The sequence below is a fragment of the Nestor notabilis genome, unplaced genomic scaffold (genome assembly GCF_000696875.1).
Source record: "Nestor notabilis isolate BGI_N333 unplaced genomic scaffold, ASM69687v1 scaffold9045, whole genome shotgun sequence".
NCBI classification, from domain to species: Eukaryota; Metazoa; Chordata; class Aves; order Psittaciformes; family Psittacidae; genus Nestor; species Nestor notabilis.
In genome coordinates, this window is record NW_009930595.1 from 20352 (window position 1) to 48182 (window position 27831).

Genomic DNA, 27831 nt, shown 5'->3' on the forward strand with positions numbered 1-27831 from the left:
TGTTTATCTTTCATTTCCCTTTAGTATGAGGCAGATGTAATAAGCAGAAACCTGAACAATTTTTAAGACTGAAGAGGAAGGGAGGGAGGAAGAAACATGTACAAGTTTTGACGATGTTCTCAGTTCCAGCTTATTTAAAAAATAACAACCCACCAAATAAAAAACTAAACCACACACCACCAAAAATGTATATCTGTAATAGCAGGTTTTTTCTTAAGCTGTTTGGTAATTCTTAGTTCACAGGAGCATTTAATCCAGAAATTTCTTCATGTTTCCAGTCTAGGTTGTAGCAATCTCAGTGAGGCACTAAATTTTAGGCTGTTAAAGTCTTTCTGTGCAGCACGGTCATTTTAAAATGATGTGGTAGCCATCATTGCTTTCAGCTGTAACAAAGAAATGCAAAGCATTTTTTCATTGCTTTTGGAAAACAGCACAGAACTCCAGATTTCTTCTTAGGTAGTTTGCAATAGTTTGTAACCTTGTTCCACAATCCACTCATGAAAATCAATATTGAACATCTAGGTCAAAGCATTTACATTATAAAATACAACATACTAACAGTCATCTTTTACATTTTACTAGAGGGCTTTCTGCTTATTTATGTCAGTGCTATCAATGGATTTATGGAAGTTTTATAACAATATAACTGAGTAAAACACAGATCCATCTGTCTATCATAGTGTAAGCTGATGCAACACCTTGACTTACACTAGATTAGACTACTTATCTTTTCAGGGTAAAAGCACCAAGTTTGTGATAACATTTAGTGCAGTTGAAAGGAGAAATTATCTTTAGAGACACATTTAATAACAGCAATACATACCTTTTAATGTGCTGATAACAAAACAAGATTCATCTTGGAAGTTTTGCACCATCTGAAGGGCAGAAGGAAAAAAAGCCAACATAAGAGCAATCACATTCAAGTTTCCTTCAGTGCTAGTATAGACTTTAGAGGAGAGGTATCAAACAACATTTGGTATTTAGTCCTAGAGAGTCCCGAGTAACGCTGTCCATAAGATTACTAAAGTACATGGCTGATTAATTAAGGTTCATGCAGCTGCTAATGTGCTTAAGACAAGCTCGTATTGAAGTGTGTGCCTGGAACTGATCTAGCTTGTTCAGCATTTTACCATCCTCTTTGCAGCTCTTGATCCTTTAAGTTGTTATACCGCTCCAGTTAGTCTATTTAGGACCATGTTCTTAACTGCCTTCAGTAAAGCTATACTAGTTTAGGCTGGATGAAGACAGTCCCTCTCCTAAAATCTCCTGAAATGCACATTCAGCTGAATGATGAAGCTCAGTTGAGCTTACATTAGCATCTGAAATATTATCTAGAGGTGGTCAGCCCTGAAAAATGGGCTTCTTGTTGAATAAAGGCAAATTGCTACTGAAAAGCCATCTCGGCAGCATCCACCTGGATATTTTGACTAGACATTAGTCAAAATGTGCTTGTAGGAATCATTTACCTGTTTATATTTTGTTGCGGCACAGGAATCTTAATGGAACTGCTCTGAGAGGCAAAGCAGACCATGGAAAGCAAGATAAGTATCTAAAGCAATGTGAGTTAGTCACGATAAAACTAGATTTTCAGAACACATGCAGGTTCTAGTGAGGCCCCTAACTAAAGAGGTAAGTTAAAAGATTCAGCTAACTTCAGATCCAAACTGAAATGCTCATTTAAGCTTCATCTTTATTCAATGCGTTCTCCCACCTTAGAGTAGTTGGGATTACCTTCAGAGGGGTGTCTCAGACAGGTGAAGCAGGTGCTGGACACCTGACTTCAGTGGGGAGGTGATCAGAACCTGTCTGATCAGCTCAGAAAATCCAGTTTTAAGCAAAAGCCTTTTCCTAGCTATTGAATATCATTCAAGTAAAGCACTTTCCAGTGTAAGTTCTTACACTAAATATCCTTTTCATCTTACACTAACTTCCCTATTCTCTTTGGGGTTTAACATCCACGCCCTGCTCTCGCAAATCAAACTTCACTGGCCAGTCTGTGCCTAATGATGCATGAAGTACATTCATAGAGTGCCTCACTCTTTGCACTATAGTACTAGAACAAGAAAAAAATTATTAAAAAAAGTAATAGACATTGTTAATAATTGACTTAAATACTTAAAGCCTTATAGCCAAGCTGGTTCAGGCAATTCCCCCACCAAGAGTTGCCTCCAAGCACTTTACCTCCATAAAGCATCAGAGTTTCAGATTTAATCAGGCTGAAACAGCAAAGAGACTTTAGGAATAGGCATTACAGCCTTCGATTTAGGCTCCAGTTGAGACCTACGCTCTGCTTCATTTGTTTCAACAATGTTTCTTATACATGAAGCTCCTTAAGTGATTCTGGTGCATGAATGAGTAAGTAATTTAGTGGGGAGGAAAGAGGAAGAAGGGCAACCCACTATTAACCTGCAAGTTAATGGATTGGACTAAATTAAGCCATCATATAATGGGACACAAACAGCTAGCAGAGGGCCATTAAATTATAGTGTGCACTTACATAGCTCTGACTCTGACCCAGTGGCTGTAATCAATGGCCAAGATGGAAGACTAACTGCCCTACAGATTTTCAAACTTGCCTTCTTTAGGAAACTTTCCTATTTAAAGGTTCTTATTTTAGATCCTCGCTCCAAAATCTGTTTCAGTAGTCAACATGGAAAGGAAATTACCCATTTTGTTCTGTTTTGTTAAAAAAAAAACCAAAAACACCACAAACAAAAAACCCCACAGCAAAAACAAAACAAAACAAACCAAAACCAAACCAAAACACCAACAAACAAGAAAAAAACAACCACAGCAAAAACCATCACAACAAAAAATCCAAACATACTCTTTTACAAAGCAATGATCTTAAAAACACACCAAAATCAATGGTATGCATGAATGATTTGCTTTAAATATTTGCTTTAACTTGGGAATAGTAACTTTGCTAAGCTTCCTTGAAGATTCATTCTGTAATTTAAAAGGCTATTCTAACTTCAAGAAGTCAGACAACTGTTACAGTTCTGACAGAGTTTACATTAACCCCTTACCTCATTGCTCACTAATACATGGATCCCTGTGGGTCCCTGCCGATAGATTCGATTTATCTGCTGTGGAGAAATGCTGTACAAGTTTGCAATCTTCTCAATTAATTCCAGCGTGGTCAATTCTTCCAAGAAGATTGCATGATATACTGCAACAAGTTGAAAGTAATTACAGAGTTCTAATCATAGAATAGCAACTACAGATAACACCAAGATGCTCCATATCAACGACCAAATGCGTATAAGATCAAGGTTTAAATCCTGACAGTAGCTTACTACCTTTAAAGCAGCACCCAAATATCCAGCTTGATGATTTGCAAAAAAATATCCAAAATTTGGATGCCATGGGCAAATAAAACACATATTACTTTTGCCCAGAGGAAAACACAGGGACTAATGACAACATGTATCATGGGGCACTAAAAAACCCCTCTCATCAAGATGTTAATATTTTTTGATAACCTACTTTTACTGATTTTGACATTTTAAAGTAGATCCAATTAAATAGTAAGACAAATGATATTATGTTACAAAAAACCAGTACCTGATTAGATTCTATCCCATTGATCCCATAGGCACAAACTAAAGACTACAATGTACCAAATAACTGTAGATAACAGTATTAACTTTTAAATCCAATCCAAATGGTAGAAACAACCAGGTAGAAAAGCTGTGCCTAGTTTATACTATGTGCAAGAACTAAGGACAATCTCTATTCTCATTTGATTGTACATCACGAGGAATAGTTAAGATCAGTGAGCCCCCAAAAGCTTTGAACTTTCAAGAATTAGAACCTCACTTTAAGACATAGTGACCTTCCATTTCCCAGAATATTTTCAACCAAGCCATAATCTGAAGCAAATTGCGAATGGTGGGGGTAGGTTTTAATGCTATGTTCCCTATTCAGAACTGAATACATATTTTGCTATAGCATTCTGCATATAGTTTGTAAATTTGATCTGTTCCTGAGGCAGACGGTACCAGTTGGAATCTGTAGCCCTGAAACTAACCACAGTGGCAGAACTGAGATAAACAGGACCTCTTTAAATACTTGGGATGCCAAGTTGTCCCACACAGGAGCTCAGGCAGAAAGCAGCATTTTCATCAGGTTACGTGTTTAACAAATTCTATACATAAAAACTTACCACAAAGACTGCTATCTCCATTTTCTCGTTTTTGGTGGAGATGGGACCTATTTTGCTCTGGTTCTTGACAGACATAAATTGTCATCTTTGGCCTTACATTTCTATGGATTATTAAAAAACAGTAGTAAGTTATTTAGTAGATCTAAAATGGTTCCAGTTAGCTAGCAAACAATGAGAAATGGAATCATTCAGGCTGTGCATAAATAACCCACTAAGGGGTAGTCTTAATGCTGGGGACTAGATGTCTTAGGCGGTCTAGCCAGAGCCCCCTGAGAGGTTGTGGGACAGACCAGAGCACCTTAATCTCATCAGGATCAAATAAGAATGAAAAGTTTACAGCACTTGCCAAGCAGCTCATCATACCCGCCTTTACTGATTTGAATCCTGCCCAGCTGTAGAATTTATGATGTTACTGCAATAAAAGTAAGTTTAAGAGTCATTTGAGACTCCAGAGGTTGGTTTGTTTATTGTTTCCTGTGATGGAGATGCAACACAGTGTATTGTAGGCTGCGTTTCATATAAAGTGGAGAGAAGCTATCAGGTGATAGCAAATAAACCCCTGGATGCTGCTTCATTTCAGCAATATGTCTGAGCTGTGCTTGGATTTTAATATGATTGTTATCTCCATCCTCTGAGATGACCTCTCTGAAGTGTTAAAAGGAAGTCTAAATGCAACAGCTCCAGGATTAACTTCTAGTTAAGACTGAAATTACCAAGGGATGCTGCCATAACAAAAAAATAGGAAGGAAGAAGTACAAACCTTCCTTTGATTGCATTAAAGAGCCGAATTCCATCAGCAGGCCCACAGATTTGAACAAAATCTTCTTTGGACATCTTCAGTAAGTCAGCACCTACATATTTCAAATTGATTTTTTTTCAGAAGTTAAGCAAATCTTAGCTTCCAAATTGTGTGTATGGGCAGCAGGAAAAGGCCAGGAGGAGAGAATTCACAGAGCTAAACCAGACAGATCTGCCTAGAGAGTAGCAGATTCAGAGAGGTCTACAATACAAATCAATCATTGTGCAGAATGCCAGAAGCTGCCAAAAGAGCAGCCCTGCACTGAAAGATATTCTAGTCAACCTGGAGACAAGCTAGCTGTTTAACACTGGCCATTAAATGGCCCAATTTTATCTAACTGCCATGTTCACAAGGTTATTTAATCATAGAATAGTTAGGGTTGGAAAGGACCTTAAGATCATCCAGTTACAACCCCCCTGTTGCGAGTCAGAGAGAAGCTCCTCAAGGTTTCAACATCTTTAAGAATTCCCCCTTCCACCATCTTACTGCTGTGTACAACTACCTAATAGGAGGGTACAGTGAAGATGGAGCTGAGTGAAGATGGAGCTGAATGAAGATGGAGCCAGACGCTTCTCAAAGGTGCACAGGGGCAGAGTCAGAGGCAGCAGACAGAACATGGGAAACATTCATTAGGTATAAGGAGAAACTTCTTCACTGTGACAGCAGTCAAGTATTTGAAGAGGTTGCTTGGAGATATTGTGAAATTTCCAACCTTGGAGATACTCAAATGCAACTGTACAAGACCCTGGACTTCAAGCAGGGGGTAGCACTTAATGAACTCAAATAGTCCCTTCCATCTCAAATTATTCTCTTCCATCTTTACTTATTCTATATTTCTACAAACTGTTGTGGCAAATGCTAACTAATCTAAGAACAAAAGAACAACCACACTGGATCAGACCAGTGATCCCATGAACAGTGGCCAGCAGCAGATGCTCTTGATGTGAAGCATGAGCTGCACTTTCAAAAGAGAATAAAGACAAAATAATTGGACTGTTTAAACTCACCCGAAAAACTTGAGAAGAGCCTACAGAATGGAGAGAACCTATTACGATGAAGCCACTGCTGGGCATCTTGAATAGAAGCAGAAGGAAGGAGATGCTACATTGCAAAAAGAATAAGAAGGTCTTGAAATGAACTGTTCACCAGTGTCCTAAAAAAGAAAAGCACCACATTAACATGATCTCTAGTACTTACATCATTGCTGGGAGGCAGGAGCTCCACTTGGTGGGTTGGAGAACTGTTGCTAAAAAAAATTATACAAAGTTGGAAGAGAAAAGAAAAACATTATTTTAAATTTTACATAGCAGTGCCCATCCTTCCCCCCCTCGTCCATTTGACTCAACTGTCACAAGTTACATAGCAACTTGGCTTCTTCCTCTATCAGATTTTTAAAAAGGTGTCCAAAATCTGGACAAAAAGAAAAAAACAATAGAAAAAAACCAAACTCCAACTTGAGGTCCTACTCAGTTTACTGACCTCATTCAAACTTTTCCATACAGATGGCTTACTAACATGACACCATCTAAGCATGAAAGTTGTGACCTGTAGAGTGGTTGAACTCAAGATTTCCACAAGCCAGAAATCCCCTAACTAAATCCACTGTCTAACAGTGATTCATCACAGAAATTGAATAAAGGACTTTATAATTCAACCCTGGTGTTATCTTAAACATAGAAAATTGCAATTTAACTATATTACATAAAACTGCATTTCTATTAAACCCTCCTAAAACACAGACAAGACTTCAACGCATCAGGATTTTCCCAAAGAATTAATAATCTAGCAGTGAAAGAAAATGGTCAACAGATCCCCCTATTAACATCGATTTTTGTCATTTCAGTGTTTGTCCTTATTCACAGGTTGAAGTTGCTCACTGCAAATTTGTGATACAACACTGATGAATTAATAAATTGTGCAGGAAGGCAACAAGGCTGCAGAGTCCTAGAGGACAAAAAAACCCAACCTATGCCAAATTCCTAGGGGTAGGTATGTCACAGGGAGGACTCAGAAGTACTAAGGGACTCTGCCGTTTATTTCTGTCATCAGCTATCATGTTGGGTGCTTCAGGACCACTAAAACTGTTTCTTCATGATTGCTACATTAATGAATTAAAAATATCTCCTCTTAATCATGTGTTCTGGAATGGCTTCTCAAAATTCAGGCTGTTTTGCCACAGACAGGGTTTCTTTATATCCCATTCAATTGGGAATCCAGCACCGCAAACTACCTCAAGACAGAAAGGAACGCCGAAAGACTCTAATGCTATTGTCAGAAAATAGTGGGGAGTGCTAGTACAGGGCATTGTCTGTGTGTTCTCTGAAGAACAGAAGAATAAGAAATGAAAGTTATAGCAGGAATTGCCCTGGTGATCCTCTGAAGCTCTCCTCCCAGCCACCACATAAGCAGTGGACATATTGTGTACTGTGCATTACACGTAATTCCTGGATGGAAGGTCTTAAAAGGCTTAGTGGGAAGTATTTTTCCCTTTCTAGGAAGGGTGGTCCTTGACCTATTCTTCCAGGGTATGAAATGCATGGACACACAAACAACTTGGACACAACACTACGATATCAACAGGAAAGATTTTATTTGTTACATACCCATCTCCAAGGTTGAAGCTGTTGGGAGAACTGTTGTAGCTTGGAGATGGAGCATTGTTCATTTGATAAGGCACATCTGGCCAGGGAGAGCACTGTTGGAAGAAAGGCAGCAGGGATACTTTCTTAAGGATGGAAATAAAGGATTTGATTCTCCTTTAACACCATATTATGCTGTTGCCTCACCACTAACTTCAGCTCATCACTCCTGCTGGGAGGAGGAGACAGGCCATGGATTTTCTACACTGCTCTCCAAATGGGCTGCCAGGGGGCCAGATTGATTCCAGTTGTGCATTCCACATTTCTCTCATTTCACAAAGCCTGTCCCCAAATAACACTGGGCCAAAGTGTGCACAGCTGTAAGTCAGAGCAACGCCAGTAAGTCAATGCAGACTGAAGGCAGCAATGATACAGAATACCCCTGGTCTCAATTATACATCCCTAATTAAACCCAGGCAAGAGCAACAAATATGCTCCAGTGGCACTGCTTCAGGTTAGTACCAGTGAAAGAGCAGAATTCGAACCAGTCTGCTAAAACCTCTGGCTATTAGTCAAAGAGCTCAAGTTAAAAATGGGTATTACATGGAGAAAATTTGAAAGAGACAGACACAAAACTGCTAAAAGCCTTCACAAATATAGGTCAAACTCCATATTCCATTACAGTAGTGTAAAACCAGAGCAACCCAGCTAGAATTAGTGACTCTGTTCTGAATTTAAGCCACTGTAATCAGCAGGAGAAATTTAGCCCTGTAGAACCACCCCATGATCAAGAGCTCAAGAAAATGCACTGTAGTATCCTTGTTTGCAATGATTAAAAGACAACGAGTGTAGCTTTGGAGTTTTATCATCTAGCAAATATTTTATCATCTCACAAGCACTAGCAAATATTTAACTCTTCAGCAACCCACGTTTCCTCATGCAATATGTCAAAGTGCATCAGAGCTCATAGGGAGAATTTTGGATCTGCCAACTCAGCGGAATTAGGTCTGTGTACACAAAAATCTCGTTAACAACCACCCTGTTGAATTAGAAAACATGCTGGTTGCTCCTGGCAATGTAAGGAAAATAAAGTGGGAAGAACTAGATCTCACAAACAGGAAGTTTATTTAAATTAAGAAAACCCCTCATTTTTAGAAGTTCAGCAAGCCACTTCAAAAAACAGAAGAACTAAATCAAACAAGACATCCCCACAAGCAGAACGAACAGCACTTTTAAACCACTCTCTTGAGTCCTATTGCTTAGTAATTCTGCAGCCTGGGGTAAGCTTATATATATCTTAGCAATGGCAGGAAGGAGTAGAAACGCATACATCTCTACCCCAAATGCATTAGAATGTAAGACATCCAAGATATTCCTAGAGTACAAGCCAGAATCTTCTGAGATCTTGCATGTAATAGTAGCTTCATAGGCACATTCACAGAAAAACAAACTAATAATTTAATCAGACACCCTATTCATCTATTCAAGTGCCCCATCTCCAACACAAGCTTTTGCCAGACAGCTCTGAAGAAAATGCCTCATACAACTGGCATCTAAGCACCATGACAAGTGCCCGGGAGCACAGCACAAGATAGAGAAAATATTTCTTTTAAAGCTAGGCTGTTAAGGGTTGGTTTGTACCCTAAAACATAAGAAATTTTGGCATCTTTTATAAACTTCAACAGTGAGAGACATTTTAGAATTTCACTCTGCTCTCAATTTTGATCAGATCTAGGCATAAACGTCTCCACAAGACAAACTCCAGGGCTTAGTTAGACTGCATTTTCTCTCAAATCTATCTCCCAACATGATGAAATAGTATGATGTCTAAAATGCTTTACCTCTGTGAGAATAGTTGTCTCATAGGAAGGCTGATACTTCTCTTTCTCTTGGGTGGTCTTCTTCTCCATTTTTTCCCTGTCAGTCTTCTGTTTTCTGTCTGCTCCTTTAGGCTGTAAGCACAAGCAGAAGCTTTCCCTTATGCCAAGTATTACAAGTTTGGAGACAGAGGCCAACAGATTTCTTCTCTAATACATTCACAAAAGTGTCCTTAAGATTTATGGGGACTCTACATATGGAACAAGATCAGATCTGCATTTCCTAGACATAAAAATATAATGGAGCATCTCCACTGTTTCTGTAACATCCCCCATTAATGTCTATTGTCCAAAATAAGCTGACCACAGTCCCGAGATTTGGTATTACTCATTTCAGACCATGAGCACAATGAGTTATGCACTTCAACTGGTTTTGTACCATCTCTCCGGGAACAGGTAAGACACTGCTTACAGGAGCCAAACTGGAGCAACAGATCCTTTGAGAAAACAGGCCTATGAAAAGCTTTTTCTGAAGTGTCTACACGTCTGCCATGCCCAGCTTAGGATCTTTGGAAATGCTTTCTCCCTGAATCTTTCTCTCCTCCATTTAGCATGGAGAGGAACTCTGTTACAACAAAAGAAAAAAAGGGGTATTTAAGATCTCCAAAATCTCACTGTTCATGGAGAACTGAATCAAAAAATTTGGAGATGCCATAACGTCATGATTGCCTCAGAGCACCAAAACATAGTGGATACCCTAAACATCTCAGTATTTGTATAGTGTTCAAGGCATAATGGACTGCCATAAGTCTTGATACAGCACGTGGGTCACTTGAATTTAACTAGAATTGCTGTGTAGTTCTGTGTTTATATCACTGTGTGTGCAAGAGTCCTGTTTAAGATCTGAAGCATACCCAGATAAAAGTCTTTTACTTCAGTATTTGTATCACTCCTACACAATTTAAAACCTACACATGCTCCGGTGTCTTAATCTAGATGATGAGAAAGACAAAACTACCTCATACCTTGAACACTTTGATCTGGCAGCTTGCAGAATGCAAGTGTTCTGTGTATTCACCATTTTCATTTTGTTTAAATGTGTCGATTTGCACCCGGAAGGGCACACCTTTTTCTCCTCCATGTTTCCGTGGAGTAAATTCTGTGCTGATGCAATGTACCTGGCAAAACAAAAGCTGTGCTCATCTCTGGGGACAGTTGGAACCTGTGCAAATCTGAATTTCAGATTTTGCCTGAACATATGGTATTGGCTCCTCCCGAGAAGCTAAGAGAGGCTGAAGAGTTCTGATGTTTTTATTTCTGTTCCTCGGGACAAAGCAATTAGAAGAACAAGAAGCTCGTAAAGAAGTAGAGCACGAGGAAAAGCATCCTTTAACTTAAGTAAATCGCATATACAGATTAAAATCAGATAGTTGGCATTTGGGATGAAAAACACTTATAAAAGATGAAAGCAAGAAAAACTAACAGGTTATGGACAATTTCCTCTAAACAAAATCCATGCATATAAAGCAATACCATTCTTTAAAAAAAAAAAAAAAAAAAAAAAGTCCTAAAATCCTAGCTGTAGTAAGTAGTACTCCAAAGCTAGCAAGTTGCTAGCAAGTTGGTTTAGCCAGCATCCTACAAATTAATTATACACAATTGTCACTTGAGTTTGTATATCATCATTAGCATCTTTCTTCTTTATTTCCTGGCTACCTTAACTCTCTAGGTCTTCATAAGATATCTCTCCATTGTATTTACCACAGAAATATCAGTCGTCTCTTACCTGAATGAATGCTGAAGCTCTCTTTGATGGATCCCACAGAAATTCAACAGTATTCAACTGGGTTGGACTGGCCCTGGGATCCAAGATACCAACTGACAGTGGAATATCTGTAGAAGAAAACCCCTAAAATTTTAAAAATATTAAATTGAAGAAGAGAAAGCATTTCCATACAATTACAAGATGCATGTGAAAAGCCAAGCCACCAATGATACATCTATCTGGAACCTATAATGCTAGATCTCCTTCCCACCCAAAGGCATACAGGATTCCTAAGAGAATAGGGTTTAAAAAACCTAAACACACATACAAATACTCCATATATGATTCATCCTCTCACATAATTCAATAGTCTCACCTATATCAAGGATGCGGTCCCCAGGCCGACTCCACCTCCAGCCCTCGAGCTGCTGATGCTCTGTGTACTGCAGGCGTCGATCATGGAAAACTACACGAATTATGCTCTGTTGAGAAAAGATGGCAAGATGAACAATGTGATCCAGAGGCCCTTCTCTTGAGATGACTTTGGTTTTCCAGAGCAGAAAGCAAAAGCTGATCTGTTACGTTTCTCATCCTTAGTCATAAGGAGAGTAGAGGGTCCCCCTAAGAGACCCATCACCATGTTTATCACATTCCTAAGGGACCCCTGAGTGAGAAAGTAACACTCTTTCCCCTTCACAGGGCATGTCTACACTGCACAGCGCAGCCCTGTACAGCTTTCTGGGATTCGGTCTGGAAGCGCAATAGCAATGTCCACCTAATCTTAGGTGTCATGCCATGGAAACGTCACTATACGGCCTCCACACCCAAAATGGCTCACAAGGGGGTAATATTTAATGTGTCTGTACCGTGCCCCAACCCCAGTATATCCCACTCTGATTAACGAATGTGAAAGCCAGCTCAACTGTCCCTGCACCAGTGGAGCTGACATTCCCAGACAGCTCGTCAGTGGGAATTAAACTTCATTCCAGCCATTTACTGCCAGTCATTGGATTTACCCTAGTGTAGTTAAAGTGTAGAACAGGAAAACTTCTGTAACAGGAGAATTTTCATCTCTGGTCTGCAATGGAGCAGCCATGTCAATAACTGGAGAAAAAAGGCTGGAATAAGGGCAAACCCCAGGGCAGACAAGTCCAAAGTATTCCTAACTAATATATCCTTTTGTATATTCAGAGTGCTATACTTGCATGAGTTAATGACCCCTCTATGTCCCAGTTTCTCAAGTCCATCCTCCTCCTGGGGACTTCTGTATCAAATGAATGAGCAATTTTTGCCAATGAACCTGAGAAATGCCCAAATCAAACCCTAGCTTCAAGAAGCAAGCAAGCCATGGTGGGAAAACCTGCAAAACTGGAATCTCAATCCACATGCTTCCTGAATTAGGCCAAAAGACAAATAGGGAACTGCCTAAACTTGGACAACATTTGAAGTCCAGATTGAAATCCAAATTTTGTGACTAGAACCCACTTCCCAAAAGAAATCCTGAGGCAGCACAGCCAAGAACTGGGGAGAGGAAGGCTTGAATGCTGGATCCAGAACCAAGATCCAGACCAAAGCTTTTGAATTTGAACTGGTTTGGGAGGGGAGGAGACAACAACAAAAAAAATCCCCAAAACCAAACAATCAAGTTCTATGTGTTCATAATTATGCCCATTATCAAAATAAACTGAAGCTATGCAGAATCTGCATCTCAGAACCATGTAAACACCAGGGTCCTCCATTTGACTTGTAAGAGCCCAGGCATGCTTCTGGGGTTACTAAGGGAGACAAGTCTGCCTCTCAGCAGTTTTGACCATGTTCACCTCTGAACTTTGGGATACCCCCAAACCCAATATTCACAGTGAAACTCTGAGGTCCTGGTCACAAACAGAATAAAGGTTCTCCTGAAGCCCTGTAAAGCCAAGATGCATAATCCCATGAAACTAGCACTCAACAACTCTATCAGCCCTGCTCCCATTAAAAACAATGGCAAAGTATTTTCCATTGTCTCAGTGTGAGCAAGGTCAGGCTCTTCATTAGAGGTTGTATGTAGTAGCAGGAAGAAAAGAAATCTATTTCTCCTTACCTTTACATATTTTGTGTTTAAATCTTGAAACTCTCCCAATTTCCTATTCTCAAGTAGACGGATTTCATAAGACTGACCTAGAGTTTAAGGAAACATTTCCAAGGTGTTTAATATGTTGTAGCAATGAGAGAGTCATGCTGGCATTTACGTGGCTGATAAAGCATACGTTTGATCAGGGAAAGCTCCTATTTGGTAACATAATGCATTTGACCCAGTAATCAAGAAGGCACTAAAGCACAGCAGCAATTTGAGGGGAAGGTTTGTCTTTTGGCACCTAAAAGTTCTCAGTTAGGGCATCGATCTTAGTCCATCTCCCAGGGCTGCTACAGTTTTCTGGTTGCTCTTCAGAAAATCACCAAGGTATTGAGACAGTTGTCCCCCTGTGTCACACCGCTGTAACAGCACTGCCTTTGTCTGTCCCTTCTGCTGAAGCAATGGTTGTGTGACGAGCTAGCTGCTGGCACAACAGATCTAGGTGCTATTCTGCAGAGCATAACAACCTGGGCAAAATCTTGCCTTCTTCGGAGAGCAGTCAGGCCTGTAAGGTGTTCCAGCGAACCAGAAATACAAGATTTGTCCCATAGGCCTTGACCATGGCTGGCCAGGGCATAAATACCTTTTCAGACATGCATGTGGAAGGAGCAATGGGTATTACAGCATGTGCAGGGACCAATTCCAGGAAGGGAATTCATATTCCAGCACCCACCACCACTCTCAGCATAAGGAATTTAGCCTGTTCAGTAGAATTCAGCTACTAATTTATGAAATAATATCTCCCTCCAAGGCTGACAGCATACAAAGGAGACTGATGTCTTGATACCTCATGCATAAATGGCTATGACAGTACAAAAACTCATTGTATAGGACCAACTCTTTACAGCAAACCTACAGCCAGTACAGAGCCAGGACAGGACCATTAGGATTAATGGAGCATATGTATACCTTACAGCTAGTTTTTCCTGTTCATCTTGCTATCATCTTCCCTATTACTGAAAAATATACAAGGTAGGATAGGGCAGGCACTAAGAAGGAAATCAGTTCAGGTTTTCTAGCTCAACCAGTATCTCTGCAGAACTGGCCCTGAAGAAAACTGCAAAGCAGCTATATCTCCCTCTAAGCAGTTGCTACCAGCAGAGACAAAAAACGACACATTTCTGGATCAAGATCTAGAAACAGAAGATTTATGACAGCAGATGTGTCAGAAGGGCACTGTGTTTCAGGCAGATTCCTTTTTGGGAATCCCAGCTTTTCCGTTTGCCCGCAGAGTACGGACCCTATCACTAGAGCACAGGGATAATTGTGCTTATTCAGCTGGCTGACAGGGGGGAAAAAAAGACAGGAGAGGCCATACTGAAGCCCCAGATGTTTGCACAACACTCCTACTGGTGTTGATAGGAGTTCTGCAAACAGGAAATGACCCTTGAATCCAGCAAGCAGCTTAGGGCACGTGGAGAGGGGAGAACAAACCATATGAAGTGCCAAATTAAGCACTGGAAACATGCATAGATCTTAACCCATCTCTTTGAGCATAAGTAAACCAAAATGACAACAGTGACCTTCCGTTGAAGATTACTGGACAACAAAAGTGCGTTTTGTAAATGATAGTCCTGAAATTGAGGTCTTCCATGCTTTAATTCCAGAGACTTTCTAACGTTCTCTCTGATACACATTAATATTTTTCACTTGGTAATTTTTAGAGAGATGTACATATCTCCCCACATAATCAACACTGTCGCATTAGCAGAAAAAAGATCAAGCTCCAACTCACAAAACTGGTTTTCTCTCATAGAATCATAAAATCATTTAGGTTGGAAAAGACCATTAAGATTACCAAGTTCCACTGTTAACCTAGCACTGCCAAATCCACCACTAAACTATGTCCCTAAGTGGCATGTCTGTTGTACTATGTACCTGTGCATACCTTGTACCTGTATATCTATATTGTATGAAGTACTTGGCTACTTAGTGGCTCATTTGGGATAGATTTCACCAGCTATAAGGCAATACAGTTCATTACCTCAAACAAATTTACGCAGACAAGCACTTACAGTTCATTCCAACGCAAATACAAAGGTAATTAATCATTACATAAAATTAATTTAGGATCTGAGACAATGAGCATCCAAGAGACGGTAAAATACATCTATGACTGTACTCCAATGTGGTAACATGAACAGAGAAATTAAATGGCATGAGCTGTACTATAAAGAAAGGCAATGGTAGAACCAGAAGCACTGCCAGCCATTCAGCAAGCATCTTAAGAAATGAGCAGGGTTTTGGAACACCTTTTTTGCACTGATATACTCCTACTCTTTGGTCAGCCTTATTTGTAGTTCCAGTGAGACAAAAGAAAATAATCAATATAAAAACATTGGCCATATTCCTTTCAAACTAGCATGAAGCACTCAAAAATTCTGCAGCATGCATCTTCCAACCACTTGCATGGGATAGGGACAATAAGGCAACCTGGCAGACAGCAGGCATTGCACATCTGGTGGGAGTGATATAGCTTGGACAGTTAGAAACAGATTCTGCCGACTGGTGAAAAAGAAACCGTAGTGGAGACAAAGTTAATATTAAATGGAAGACCAAAGAGGAAATAAAATGCTTTGATGAAAGATATATGGGTCATCTGATATAAGCCCTGAAAACAGTTTATGCCATGAAAAAAACTCAATCAAAATGGTATTTTATGCTAACTGCTTTCCCCTTGACCTCTGAATGTTTAACTCCAGTTACTACACAGAACTGTTATCAAAACAAGACTGCTCCCAGCCAAGCTTCAGAAAACATGTAGTTTACTTCCCTCTCTGTGGAACTCTGTCAGTGAGAATTTTTGTCCCAATTCCTCAGAATTCCTTTATATATAAATGTTTTGGTATTGATTTTGAAAAATTCATTCTCCCTAAAACTTATTCCAGAAAATCCACTGCTTTGTCGCTAATGGTACCCATAATTCACTGGTACAGCATCGACAATGTTCAGATACTTACACTTTTATAGCACCAAACTGCTTGGAATGTTTCGGGGTTTTTTTCCTTCTAAAATACCTTCCAAACCTTGTTTACCCTATGTTTCCCACCATCACTACTGGCAAAACTCCTGAAAGACTGAATTACAATCTCAGCCCTGCAATTGTAACAATTGCACAGAAAGAAAGCTCTGAAGAATAATCAGTACATGGATCTGCAAAATAAAGCATCTAATAGTGACCTAACTTGAAGACAGCTGAACTCCCCCTGGCGTCAAAAAGGGCAAAGAAGTCACTCAAGGACCTGGTATGCAGATCATCTATAAACCCTGCATCACTGACTCACCAGTACTAGCAGGCACAGACTGACAATTTTCTGCTAAATCTAAATCAATAACAGCGCATTCTTACTCACATATCTAAATCTGTAAAGAAATGTGGCTCCAAGCATGGCTAAATCAAGCCATATTCCCAGTTCCCAAGACAGATTGCAACTAGCTAAACCCAAAACATACAACTGAAATATGAGGAGTTCTCCTATACAGTTTTTCCATCTGTCTCAGGTAGAAATACAGATTAATATAGGTTAGACTACATCTTTCCAAGCCAATGCTTTGTGGTAAAGCTGAAGACATGGCACAGTAATCTCAGAGGTGCTGAGACTCTGCAATGATTTGACTGAGCGGTCTGACCTTGACAAAGGCAGTATCCGGTTCTCAGCTGAGAAGGGTTTAACATCCACTGTGCTCAGACGGAAGGAAGAACCTGAAGATAACACCTGTGGCGATGGAAAGCAGCGGCTGCAGTTTTGGAGAGTCTCCTTTTGCCAGGATGACATTCCACATTGCTGCATGTTAGTTTCAAGTCCAGCGCTAAAGGCCAGCAACTTGCTGAAGCCCTTTTCCTCCCATGCTCTCAACATTGGCTACAGCTGCACCACCACAGGCAACACGGTTGGTGACCGGCCTTGTCTGGTCACATTGTAATATTGGACACATGCATACAAAGGTACCTAAAGCATGTCTATCACTACCTAAAATAAGAGGATATTGTACAAGCAAATCCCCAGGATAGGTGAGGCCAAAGCAGCCTCCTGCCTGCCTGCCTGCCCCGGTGCTCCCTTCGCACAGAGCTTGCTAAACTCCTCTTCCCTACCTCAGGCAGAGAACAGAACGATAATAAATACTTAGAAAACCACAGTAAATTCCTGAGATGCAGTTTGTCTCCCAGCTTCACTGAAAGCTTCAGGGGCACCAATAAAAACCTGGGTGGGTGTTGATACACTGTAATTTGTGTTTTGAACAGACATTCCCTGAGCAACACCAAATTTATGCAATCTCCTCCTAGGCTACAGTTTGAGCAACTCTGCTTTATGAACAAGAGTAGTATCCAACAAAGTAGTAACCACCCATGTCCGGAGAGTTCCTGCTTGGTGATTCATAAAGCAATTGCATCTATCCTAAAGAGGATTTACAGACTGCTTATTTTTTTAGCTTTTATTGTCTTTGGTAACTAACACACATTAAATGCAGGCTGGGACAAAAGAACTGAAAGTCAACAATTTGCTATAGATGAAAAATAATATAGTTCAACACAGGAACACTTTCACCCACGCAAAAGGTACAAGCCATAATAGCTTAACTGATTTCCATTCCTGGGATTTAGTCAGCCATCAGGAGTTTCAGGCCATTTCTGATTATAAAAGATTATCATTATTTCAAGCTCAAAGTTACATTTTGTTCAAAGATTATTTGCTCCACAGCCACAATATCTTGCTTGCTTTTTTATTGTTTTGGTGTTATGTTTCAAGGGCCACTCGCAGTACGTATTTTGTGGTTTTCTGCATGATACACTGATCCAATATGCTGATTTCCAACTAGGATGCTGATGTTCCAGACCAGTATGAATCAGGCCTTATTTAATCTAGCCAAGTAGTCTGCTTGCCTTTCCAGCAATTAATTAAACCCTAACCTTAGACTGAGCAATATCCCTAACAAAAGTCTGTGGAAAGATAAAAAAAAAGACTGAGAGTCCTCTTTCTCAGAATGGATCCACACAGCACTAGACAGAACCAGCCTGGAAACTGTTTGATTATTAAGCCAAGATGGCCAATAAAAATTCCATTTAGCAACTTTATATGGACATCCTAAATAGCGCACAGATAAAGGCAAAGGAATGCTGACAGTCAAATGCAGCACACAGAAGGAGGGGGAGGAAAAAAAAGAAAGCATTTATCCTCCCAGACCAAAGCACATCCAGCAGGCAGGAGGATCACCTTTGAGACAGCCAAATGCAACTCGTCAGAGTACCAGGCACACACAGATATTTTTCTGACAAGAAAGATTAAAGAACCCTCAGGGCACACAAGCAAGAGCGACAGAGCTGGCATCTGAACTTGCATGCTTGATTGCTCACACCTTTTTGCTAGACAAAAACAAAAATAAAACTTAATATAAGACTTGCTGAAGTGGTGCATGTGTGGAAGAAGGATAGAATCCTCCATCCCTAGGCCACAAACGGCAGTGGATATTCTGCAGTTTCTTACTACAGCCTCATTTGACAAGATGGTCTAGGAGATGTTTATCCAGTGGATATTATGAATTCACCAGCTACACAATAGGCCACCTTGAATGCTCCCACTATGTTAGGAACATGAAAATCCTGCAAAGGAGAACCAATTGTGGGCCAGGAAATGTAAAAGCAATGCAAGAGTCATCCTAACACTGAAGACCCATTTTGCCTCACACCTCATCTTGAACACAGCACCCAATTATAAGCACCCAGAGACGGAGCAGACTGCATACAGCCAGCCCTTTCCTGGCCATATCTTCCCAGTTGCTGGCATTCAGTATCCAGACTATATCCATATCAAGCTGCCCAGTCATGACCAATGCTCCTCTTTCGTGTGGTCTTCTTCCAAACTTTCTTATACTGTGGCAATAAGAACCTCAATTTACACATGCCTTGCTTTAGCATTCAGTCTTGCCCTTCACCTGCCTCCTGGCTGTTTCCCTTTGCAGCAAAGATACCGTAGCTCCACTATGTTTCTGTACCCATCTGAGTCCAGCACTGAGGATAGCTGCCCTACTTGCCATTACCACCAGGGTAGCAAAGACTACAGGAACACAGCAGAACAATTCAACTACTAACTCTACTGCCACACCATAGAGTCTCATTGTCATCATGTCTCTTCCTCTGTTTTTCCTCCTTTTACAATCTGCCCCCAGCTCGAGGGGGTTTCCTGGCTCACTCCTTGCTCTTTCAGGAAAGCCAAACACATGCCTCAGAGCCAAGTTTGCTAGAGGAAAAATTCAATGCTCATTTACTATACGAAGATTTGGCTGAACCCTACTCTTCCCAGACTCTTGAAGATGGTCTATTTTACAATGGTGACACTTCATAGCTAACAGGCACTAACAGAAATACTCCTCGTTTGCAGTGGTTTCCACTCAAAAGAGAGGGAGGTACATTTAATTCTTCCAATACTGTCATCTAACTTTGAATCAAGGACACAAAACCAGCCAGTAGACAAAGAAACTCTCCCAGCTGCTAAGTTCACTACGTGCACTTGGGCTTCTCTTGCATAGACCTCACCCGTTTTGTTGGACCCCACCTAACTTAAGCCGTGATATAAACTTTGGTTTTTAATACAAATTAATTGGTGAAGAAATTGCGATAGAATGCTGAAAAAAAAATATCTGCCCTGTGAAAATAATTTCTTCCTGTATTTCCACTTCTCCAGCATGTACTTGAAACACCCAGGACTATCTTAGTCACATCTGTCCAGCTCAGAAAACCTCAGCCCCCTCTGCGTAAGTAAAAAATACAGGCTTTTTCTGGTTTCAACCTGTTCTAAGTCAATTTGGACAACAGGTTTTATAGCTCTGTAAGAGAAGGTTTGTGTGTAATATTTACTTGAGTTTCAGATAACTAAGAAGAATGGTCCTGGGTAAGGGTGCTGGAGAGGGATTCAGAAGAGCTGAGTATGACTCCTGACCCCCCTCAGCAGGCTCCCTCAGATGCCCTCAGGTAAGTCACTTCCTTCACTATATTTCTACAGTAAGAAACTGAGAGAAAGCAAGTCTCACTCAGTACTTACCCATAGAACAGGGGAAAAGATGTGACTGGCAACCATCCCAAGGCAGACTTTACCTTCAACACCAGTCACAAATGTGGCATTGAGCTAGGACAAGAGGAATCTCACTGCTCAAATACTTGCTAACTAGTTTCGGGAACACATAAGAAATGCTTGGTAGGAAGCAAAGGGGAAAAAAGAGGTATGGGGATTTTTTTTCCCAGCCTTTCTAGAAAAAAGGTACATTACTCCTATAAAAAAGTGTATTACTCCTACAAAAACAGCTAAACATGTCAGAACCACAGTATTGCTCAAGCTTCCTATTACCACCTAAAACATGATCTTTTATGACACCTCGAATTAGAGTAAGCTAATTGAAAAATTTCCACATCTTCTAACATTGATAGGTACATGGTTACAAACATAAAATGCTGTAAAATCACAGGCAGAAAGTCACTAACAAATTTATAGGAATCTCAAAATAGATACGGATAATGGGAGAAAGTAAAAAAGTGACATGGAATATAAGGAAATAATTTTGCAGATATTCTCTTACTTCTCACTACACTCAGAGGAACTTCTGAGCACTTCCTTCCTTCACAGATACTGAAGATTTATGGAAGTGGGAGAATAAAACGCAGTCTAGGAGCTTCCAGTAGGAGTTGTGCACAGGCTACAGTCCAGCAAGTTCACAATCCCATTTGAATTTCATCCAGATGTTAGCAACAGAAGAAAGGATTACAGAAAGAATAGAAAACAGCTTCTTGGTTAAAAGACAACTGAGATTCTAGTTTCCTAGGGACAACAGAAGTCAGATGCTCTACTTATGCAGAGGTGCCTTGTCATCTGAAACAAGATTCATAGTGAGCTTAGGGATGGTGTGGTTTGGAGACAGGGTTGTTTATCCTGGGCTGCCAAGTGAAGACAGAGCTGCCAAACAGATGGGGAAATTGCTGGCTTCAGCTGTGACACCAGTACCTACTCGGAGCTGTCTCCAGAGTCAGGCAGGAGACAAATTCCTTCTCCAAAGATGAAGAGGTGCAACACAAGAACCAAAACCACTGAGTAGCCAGTCTCAGAAATGGGAAAGACAAACCAGCTTCATTAGATGTTTTTTAAGCCATTCAAACTCAGGAAGAGAGTGGAAAGGGGTCAAGGAGTAGTACGGAACCCTACAATGATGAGGGATCAAGGATGCATAGGTGGGCATCTACCAGGGAGCACCTCATATTCACAGTGTCAATGACAAAAAATCACCGTTGTGCCAGTGATCCCAGGTGAGGGTGGAGTGAATGTCCACACAGGAGAGGCCACTAACAGCATAGCTCCTTGAAATACCCAGGGCCTGGTCAATAACAGCAGCAATTGTTAGGAAAAGAGGCAGCTCTTAGCATGGGACAAAGTAAAAATATCCCCACAAACAGAGCTATAATTAAACCAGCACACCCAAGCGGAGCTGGTCACTCAGCCTTCTCTACACTTCATTTAGGCAAATAAAGAATTGTTCCAGGAAAACTACAAACATTCAGACAGTTGTGACCCCATAAAAACTCAATTACGTAGGAGTTAACGTCAATACAAACCAGCTTTTTTTATTTACTGTAAATCTCAGTGTTTAAAACTGCGTTCTCTGGCTGCAGAGTATTAGACAACTGAATTTGAACTTTAGACTTTTTAAGGGAGGCAAAGGTTCTTTTTTTGTCTTCTGTTGTAAGCAATTTCATCTCCTACCCAAGCAATCAGCAATCACCTTCAAGGTGTCCTCTTCAGCTGCTCACTGCCCAGTGCTTTCTGCACCTTTCTTTGGAGCAGAAACCAGAACAGGTCTGCAGTAAGCTGAGGCAGGACAAAACCCAGGAGATTTTCAACATAACAGTTTAAAGTGTACCCGTTTACGCACATGTGCCTCAAACCTGGATGGATGTGTTAGCACCCAAGGCCTGAAATCTGGGGCTTTCATTTAGGCGTGACCCAGACCAGACTAAAATTAAGTCCATCTTTAGCTTTCCGAGGCATCTGTTGCTTATGTACCTCTACAACAATGCTCCCAATATTGTCACAGGTCTTCTCAGATGCCAGTGGTTTTTTCTCATGGTGTGGGGTTTTGGCTTGTTTGTTTTCTGGACTGTCTAGGACTGGCAATAAAGATGACTCCTGGAAGACACTGTAAAGTAGACATTGCCAGCCTGCCTAACCTTAACCAGCTGTATACTAAAATCCTCACATGGCCAAGAACCACAGATCTGGAGAGCTGAACAGAGCCCAGGAAAATTGTACAAGCAGGTGGTAACCAGTGACTCCAAAGTACCACTGTGGGACAGGGCTGGATTTGTCACACAGCCTGCCCTCAGTGACCCTCTGCCATCAACCTTAACCACCCTTTATTTTGAGTAATTTAGATCTGAGACTCTGAGCCAACCCAATGCTGGTCATGAAACAAAATCATGGCTTGAACAGCTCCCAGTCCATATGTGGTTCTGGCACTACAAGCAGATTCCCTTGGGACTTTCAGGTTTTTGTGTTTTTTGGCTTTTTGATTTGTTTGTTAAAGGAATTATTTTGTTTTCCCACATTTATTAGCATTCAGATCTACTGCACAGTTCTCGTTTCCTCCACATTCCTCCTGGAGCAGTTTATGGAACCACCTTCATTGCTCCCATTTCTGTCCACATTTGAAACTAGTTTCAACTAGCCATGGTCAAACCACACCCCATATGACTGCACACCATGGAATATGCAACTGCATCAAGCCCTCTTGCTAAAGCAGTGGTTTGTAACATGGTTGCTGGTTGATTGTCTGAAAATCCCTATCCACAGGAGACACTCAAATAGTGCTAAAAGGCAGGCTAGTTCCAAAAATGTTAGGCGATGTTTGTGCTGCAGAGTTCTGGACAGTGTAGCTGTTGACAGATACAATCCCTGACCAGAGGAGCGATGCCAGCAGCAGCTCCTAATGTGAGGACAGCACCTTTACGAGTTCTGTGGACTGAAGGCAGAGTGATGTTAAGACACCATACCAATAGGTCTATGCTTTGTCCTGCCGTATGAGTAATTCTGCTGAGGTTCAGTAAAAATCACTTAATGCAGGAACTGCCCTAAGGATTAGCAAACTAAGATCATGTTGAACTTGGGCTAGCAGGGCTCTGGCTCCAAGTTTCCCAAGGAATGTGGGAAGGCATGGCAGGGAAGAGATCAGGGAAGACAAGTGTAATGAGTCAGCCTTTGGAAACCAAGCTAAGGATTTTACTCTAGTTACTTCATTTACAGGCTGGTTCTAGAGCTGCAGCCAGCAAGCACTCATGGTTTCAAACTGCAGCAGACAAGCTTAGGAGCCTGCCGCTGCTGAATGTCCCCAGGTCAACTTAACACAACAGCTAAGCTCACTCCCCTGTGCTCCAGCACAAATGTTTCCCCTGCCCTTGCTGAAAACACTGATCTCTAGCTCAGGAGTCTTCTCAGCTTCCTGTTTGACCCTTGTGGAGAGCCCAGGACAAAGACCTCTTCCACCTCAGTGCCACTGACCATCTCTCTGGGCCTATCCAGCAAGAAGCAAGGCTCATGAGAAGTCATTATGCTCCCCAAGCCTGAAGCCCTCTCACATTTGTACACAAACACAGCCACTGGACAGCCCTTCTTCGTAGCCCATATGAAACCCTTTTAGTTGTCATTTGACTCTCTCCTCCGGTTCTTCTATGCTACTTGGCCTTAAACTTGCTACCCAGTTCTTCCAGCTTTCCCCCCTCCATAGCTCTGTCAGACCCGAGGTTTTTTCTACCTAGTTGTGCACATGGACCACCTCCTGAGCTGGTCTACACGCCAACCACCATTGAACCAGTCACCTGTGGAATGTTTCAGGGCAGGAAGCAAAGTGCTTCATGGTGACCAGTGGTCAGTTAATGAGTGATGAAGAGCTCAAGTCAGGAAGGAACATTTGGACAGCAAGTGGCAGAGGCACCCAGCAAGCAGCAAACCCCAAACCCAGTCCTCACAATTTGGATAAATAACCACATGGGATGTGAATCGCTTTGTTGAAGCTGGGACAGCCACTGTGTCTTTGTATGTGCCTTACTAGGAGCCAGCTATGACTGATGCTCTCCAGCAGAGCAGACAGGGTAGAGGGACATCCATTAATGAAGTTACCCATTTGCTAGAGTAATCCACCACAAAACTCAAGCATACAAGGAAGAAGAGAAGTTTTATGTAACAATGTTTGGCCAGACCATGATAAGCACAGAAAGAGGGTAAGGTGCAAGAAATGGCCCTTTGCTTACAGTCAGCATAAGGTGATAAGGTGTAGGGATCCATGAGATGGCTATGGCACTACAGCTGGGTCACAGTGCTCTGGGGTCAGCTCTTCTGCCATGTCTTGAGTATTGCCTCCAGAGACCTGGGCTGTCTCGAGGTCCCCTTCACATACCTCCCTCAGGCTCATACAACTTAATTCAGTTAATGGGATCGATTTTCTGTCAGGGCCTTTAACTTACATGTACTCAGCTCAGGCAGGACAAGACCAGTGTGGCAGCACCTGCATGGGATTCCCTGGCTTGTGTGGAGCAGGTCAAACTAAAGAGATATACAGCACTCTCCTCTGGTTTTGTAGAAGGGATGGGAAAACACCTACACAACAGGTACCTGCTGGCAAACTATGTAGCCCAAGAATCAAGTGGTTCCCATAGACAAGTGTTGCTGACAGGAGAAGAAAACTGGACTCAAGCACTTTAATTTTTGCTTTTGAAGAGACACGCATATTTATTTTTTTTTTTTATATTCCAGAAGGTCAATGCATGAGGAACTTGCTTTTAACATAGATGTCATGAAAAAGACTAAATACCATTTTATGTAGAAGTTCCTAAACAGAAACCACTAAGTGAAATGAGAGGATACCTGCCAATTCAAATTGATTCTTTGTCCTGGAATTGCAAGACAAATCCTCATCTATTTTTAAGCCCAAACACTGTCCTCACCAATATCCCACCAACAGAAATTAGACTCCCCAGCTCTGACCACGGCTGGTTGAAAGGCATATCCAGCATGCTTTTCTCCCCATATCTGCAGTTACCTTCAATGAACCCAACAAGCTTCCCCAGTGAACACAAGCTTCCCACAGCAGCTCATGTCCACACGGAATTAGACTCCAGCCCCTTTTGCCTAACTAGCACAGGCAAGGGATTTTGGTCTAAGGGACTTAGTATCATGGTAGACTGCATGTCAGATGAATGTCCAGCCAAGGCCTACCCTTGCTACCAGAAAGGGTCAGTGCTGGGAGCAAGAGTGCAGCCAATGGTATGGACTCTGGAGTAACCTGCTGGAGTGGAGCAGAATGGCTTTTAAATTAGGTACATTGCAAGAGCTCAAGAGGCAGGGGCGGGGGGAGCCAACCACATATACAAAAAAAACCACCACCACCACCAAACAGCATCCATCTATATACAGAGAGCATTGAATTTCAAGAGGTTTTCCAAGAAACCCAGAGCATCTTGTGTAAGGAGGAAGAACAAATTGCTTGGGACATTAAATGAGGTAAGGATGCTCCTGAGAAGGCAGCAGGCAGATGCAAAGCTCCTGCCAAGAGGAACAGAAAGCAGCAAGCCATTTGACTGTCAGAAACCGCAACACCTTTTACCACCCCAAAGATCCTCTAGGAAGAAGTGCTGTTTCCATCCACTGTGGCAAGCCAACAACACTATGGAGCGCCCACATCTTTCCCCAGCACCTTCCCAACTCTGCCCCACTGCACAGGTCCTGCCAGACTCATCCCATCTTTGTTTCTCCAGGCCTGTCCAGCCTCATGCTCTCCAGGATGCATTCTGTAAGGACACATCCCACTTTCCCCCTTGAGGGATGAAAGACAGATGCAGAAGATGCCAGACCACCAGTTCTTGGGTAAGGAAACAGGTCAGTACCATGTCCAGATGAAGCAGGAGACAACTCCTTTTGACAGTAAGCTGGAGACAGCCTAACAAACCATGGTCTATCTGCAAAGGCAGCAATAGTCTTACTTTGCACAGGAAAATGTAGACTGCTCTAGTAACAATTTTTGTTATTGTTTTTTGTTTGTTTGGGGTTTTTTTACTCACTGTATTGTGTAAGAAGTGGTCTAACTTTTGCCCTAAAAAGTAAGTAAAAAAAGCAGGCACTGCCTTATGTATGCTAAAACGTTTGGCCGTCAACTGCTTTTCACAACAGAAAATCTTTTACTCTGAAACAGGAAAGATTTGTGTTTGACAAAAAATTTATCTCCGTTTCACCCTTGATGTGCCCCATATCACCTCCTGGGGTCTGCTGTATTTGGATGGATAAACTGGGAGGACAGAGTCATCTCTAGCATCTTTTGATGCTGGGAACCAGCGGTGTGCCAGCTTATGCAACAGAAAACATCCGGCTCCTTGAGTAGAGCCTGCAGCACTTGGCCATCTTTCTATGGGGGCTCCATGCATCTACCAGCTAGCAGCACAGACCCAGCAGCCAGCCACACGTGAGGTCAGAGTCCAAAGGAGGTCATGGCTCTGCTTTGCACAAGCATTGACAGAAACCTAGCCAGAGAAGCATCAAAGCGAGCTTCATGCTCAGTGCACAAAAAGCTTGAAGAGCTGGGGCAGTGTCCTGAAACAGGAAAGGGTCTCAGTAACAGGACTGACAGCCTTCAGCTTGTTGCTAGAATAATGCCTTTGTTTACAACTTGGTAGAAAATAAGCATAGTTAGGTTTTAGCATAACCTGTGCCTAGAGAGGTCTGATTTCTCCCAGGACTCACACACAAGAGGTACTGCAATGTGACAGTCAAACACCAACCACAGATGTATCCGCACAAATTCTGCCAAAGGTAGGGGGGAAACCAAGGGAAACACATAGTGCTTGTTTATCCAGGAGTGAAAACTAGCTTATGAGGTCACTTATAGAGGACTTTGCTGCACTGAACCTCAGAAAATTGACAAGTTAGGGACTGAGCACAGCCACATCACCCAGCCAGTGGGAGCAATGTCACACCCTGCCCAGACCACCAAGGAGTCCTTGGATACTCAACTCAAATGCCCTCCAGCAGCACCTGCAGACTTGCAATGTCAAGAGCCCTCCCCAACCCAAAGTTTGCCAATATGCTTAATTAACCTGGCCTTTTAAGATCAAGGTAGGAGGCTTCAGTTTAGGTTGTCTGAGATAAGCACAGTACAGGGAACTGTGCATGCTATAATGCTGGTCTAAGTAAATGGTTAAATCAGTGGTACTTCATTATTTTATAAACAGTTGAAAATCTAGTATAAAATGTGAAAAACTAAATATTCCTCCTTTTCTCCATCCCCCTCCCCATCTCTATCCCTCTTTTTCTCCATCCCACTGCCCCCCAGTAAGGCATAAGTATGAGATTAAATCTTTCATTAATTGTTCCCAGGAAATATGCCCTCCTTCAGTGTAGTGCAAACCCTACCTTGGTTGAGATAGGTTAGGGTTTCTTCATGCAGTTTCACAGCAGGTGATGTGGCTGTGCAGAGGACGTACTGAAAGGGTGGCAGTTTGGCATCATTCTCAGGAGACAGCTGAGGTTCTTCCTGCTTGAAGATCGGCAGTGCAAGGACATCT

General features: G+C 41.7%; 1 protein-coding gene across 1 annotated transcript; it reads right to left on the bottom strand.

The window, feature by feature from the left end:
- Positions 1-38: 38 nt before the first annotated feature.
- LOC104399693 (transcription factor CP2-like protein 1) lies at positions 39-27831 on the bottom strand (the record flags this gene model as incomplete). Its single annotated transcript, XM_010015478.1, has 14 exons — positions 39-383; positions 824-875; positions 3030-3172; positions 4169-4269; positions 4929-5019; positions 5975-6068; positions 6165-6213; positions 7571-7662; positions 9388-9498; positions 10389-10541; positions 11150-11256; positions 11505-11610; positions 13212-13288; positions 27680-27831. Coding segments are annotated over 14 exons (1366 nt in total), but the record flags the coding sequence as incomplete, so codon positions are not given.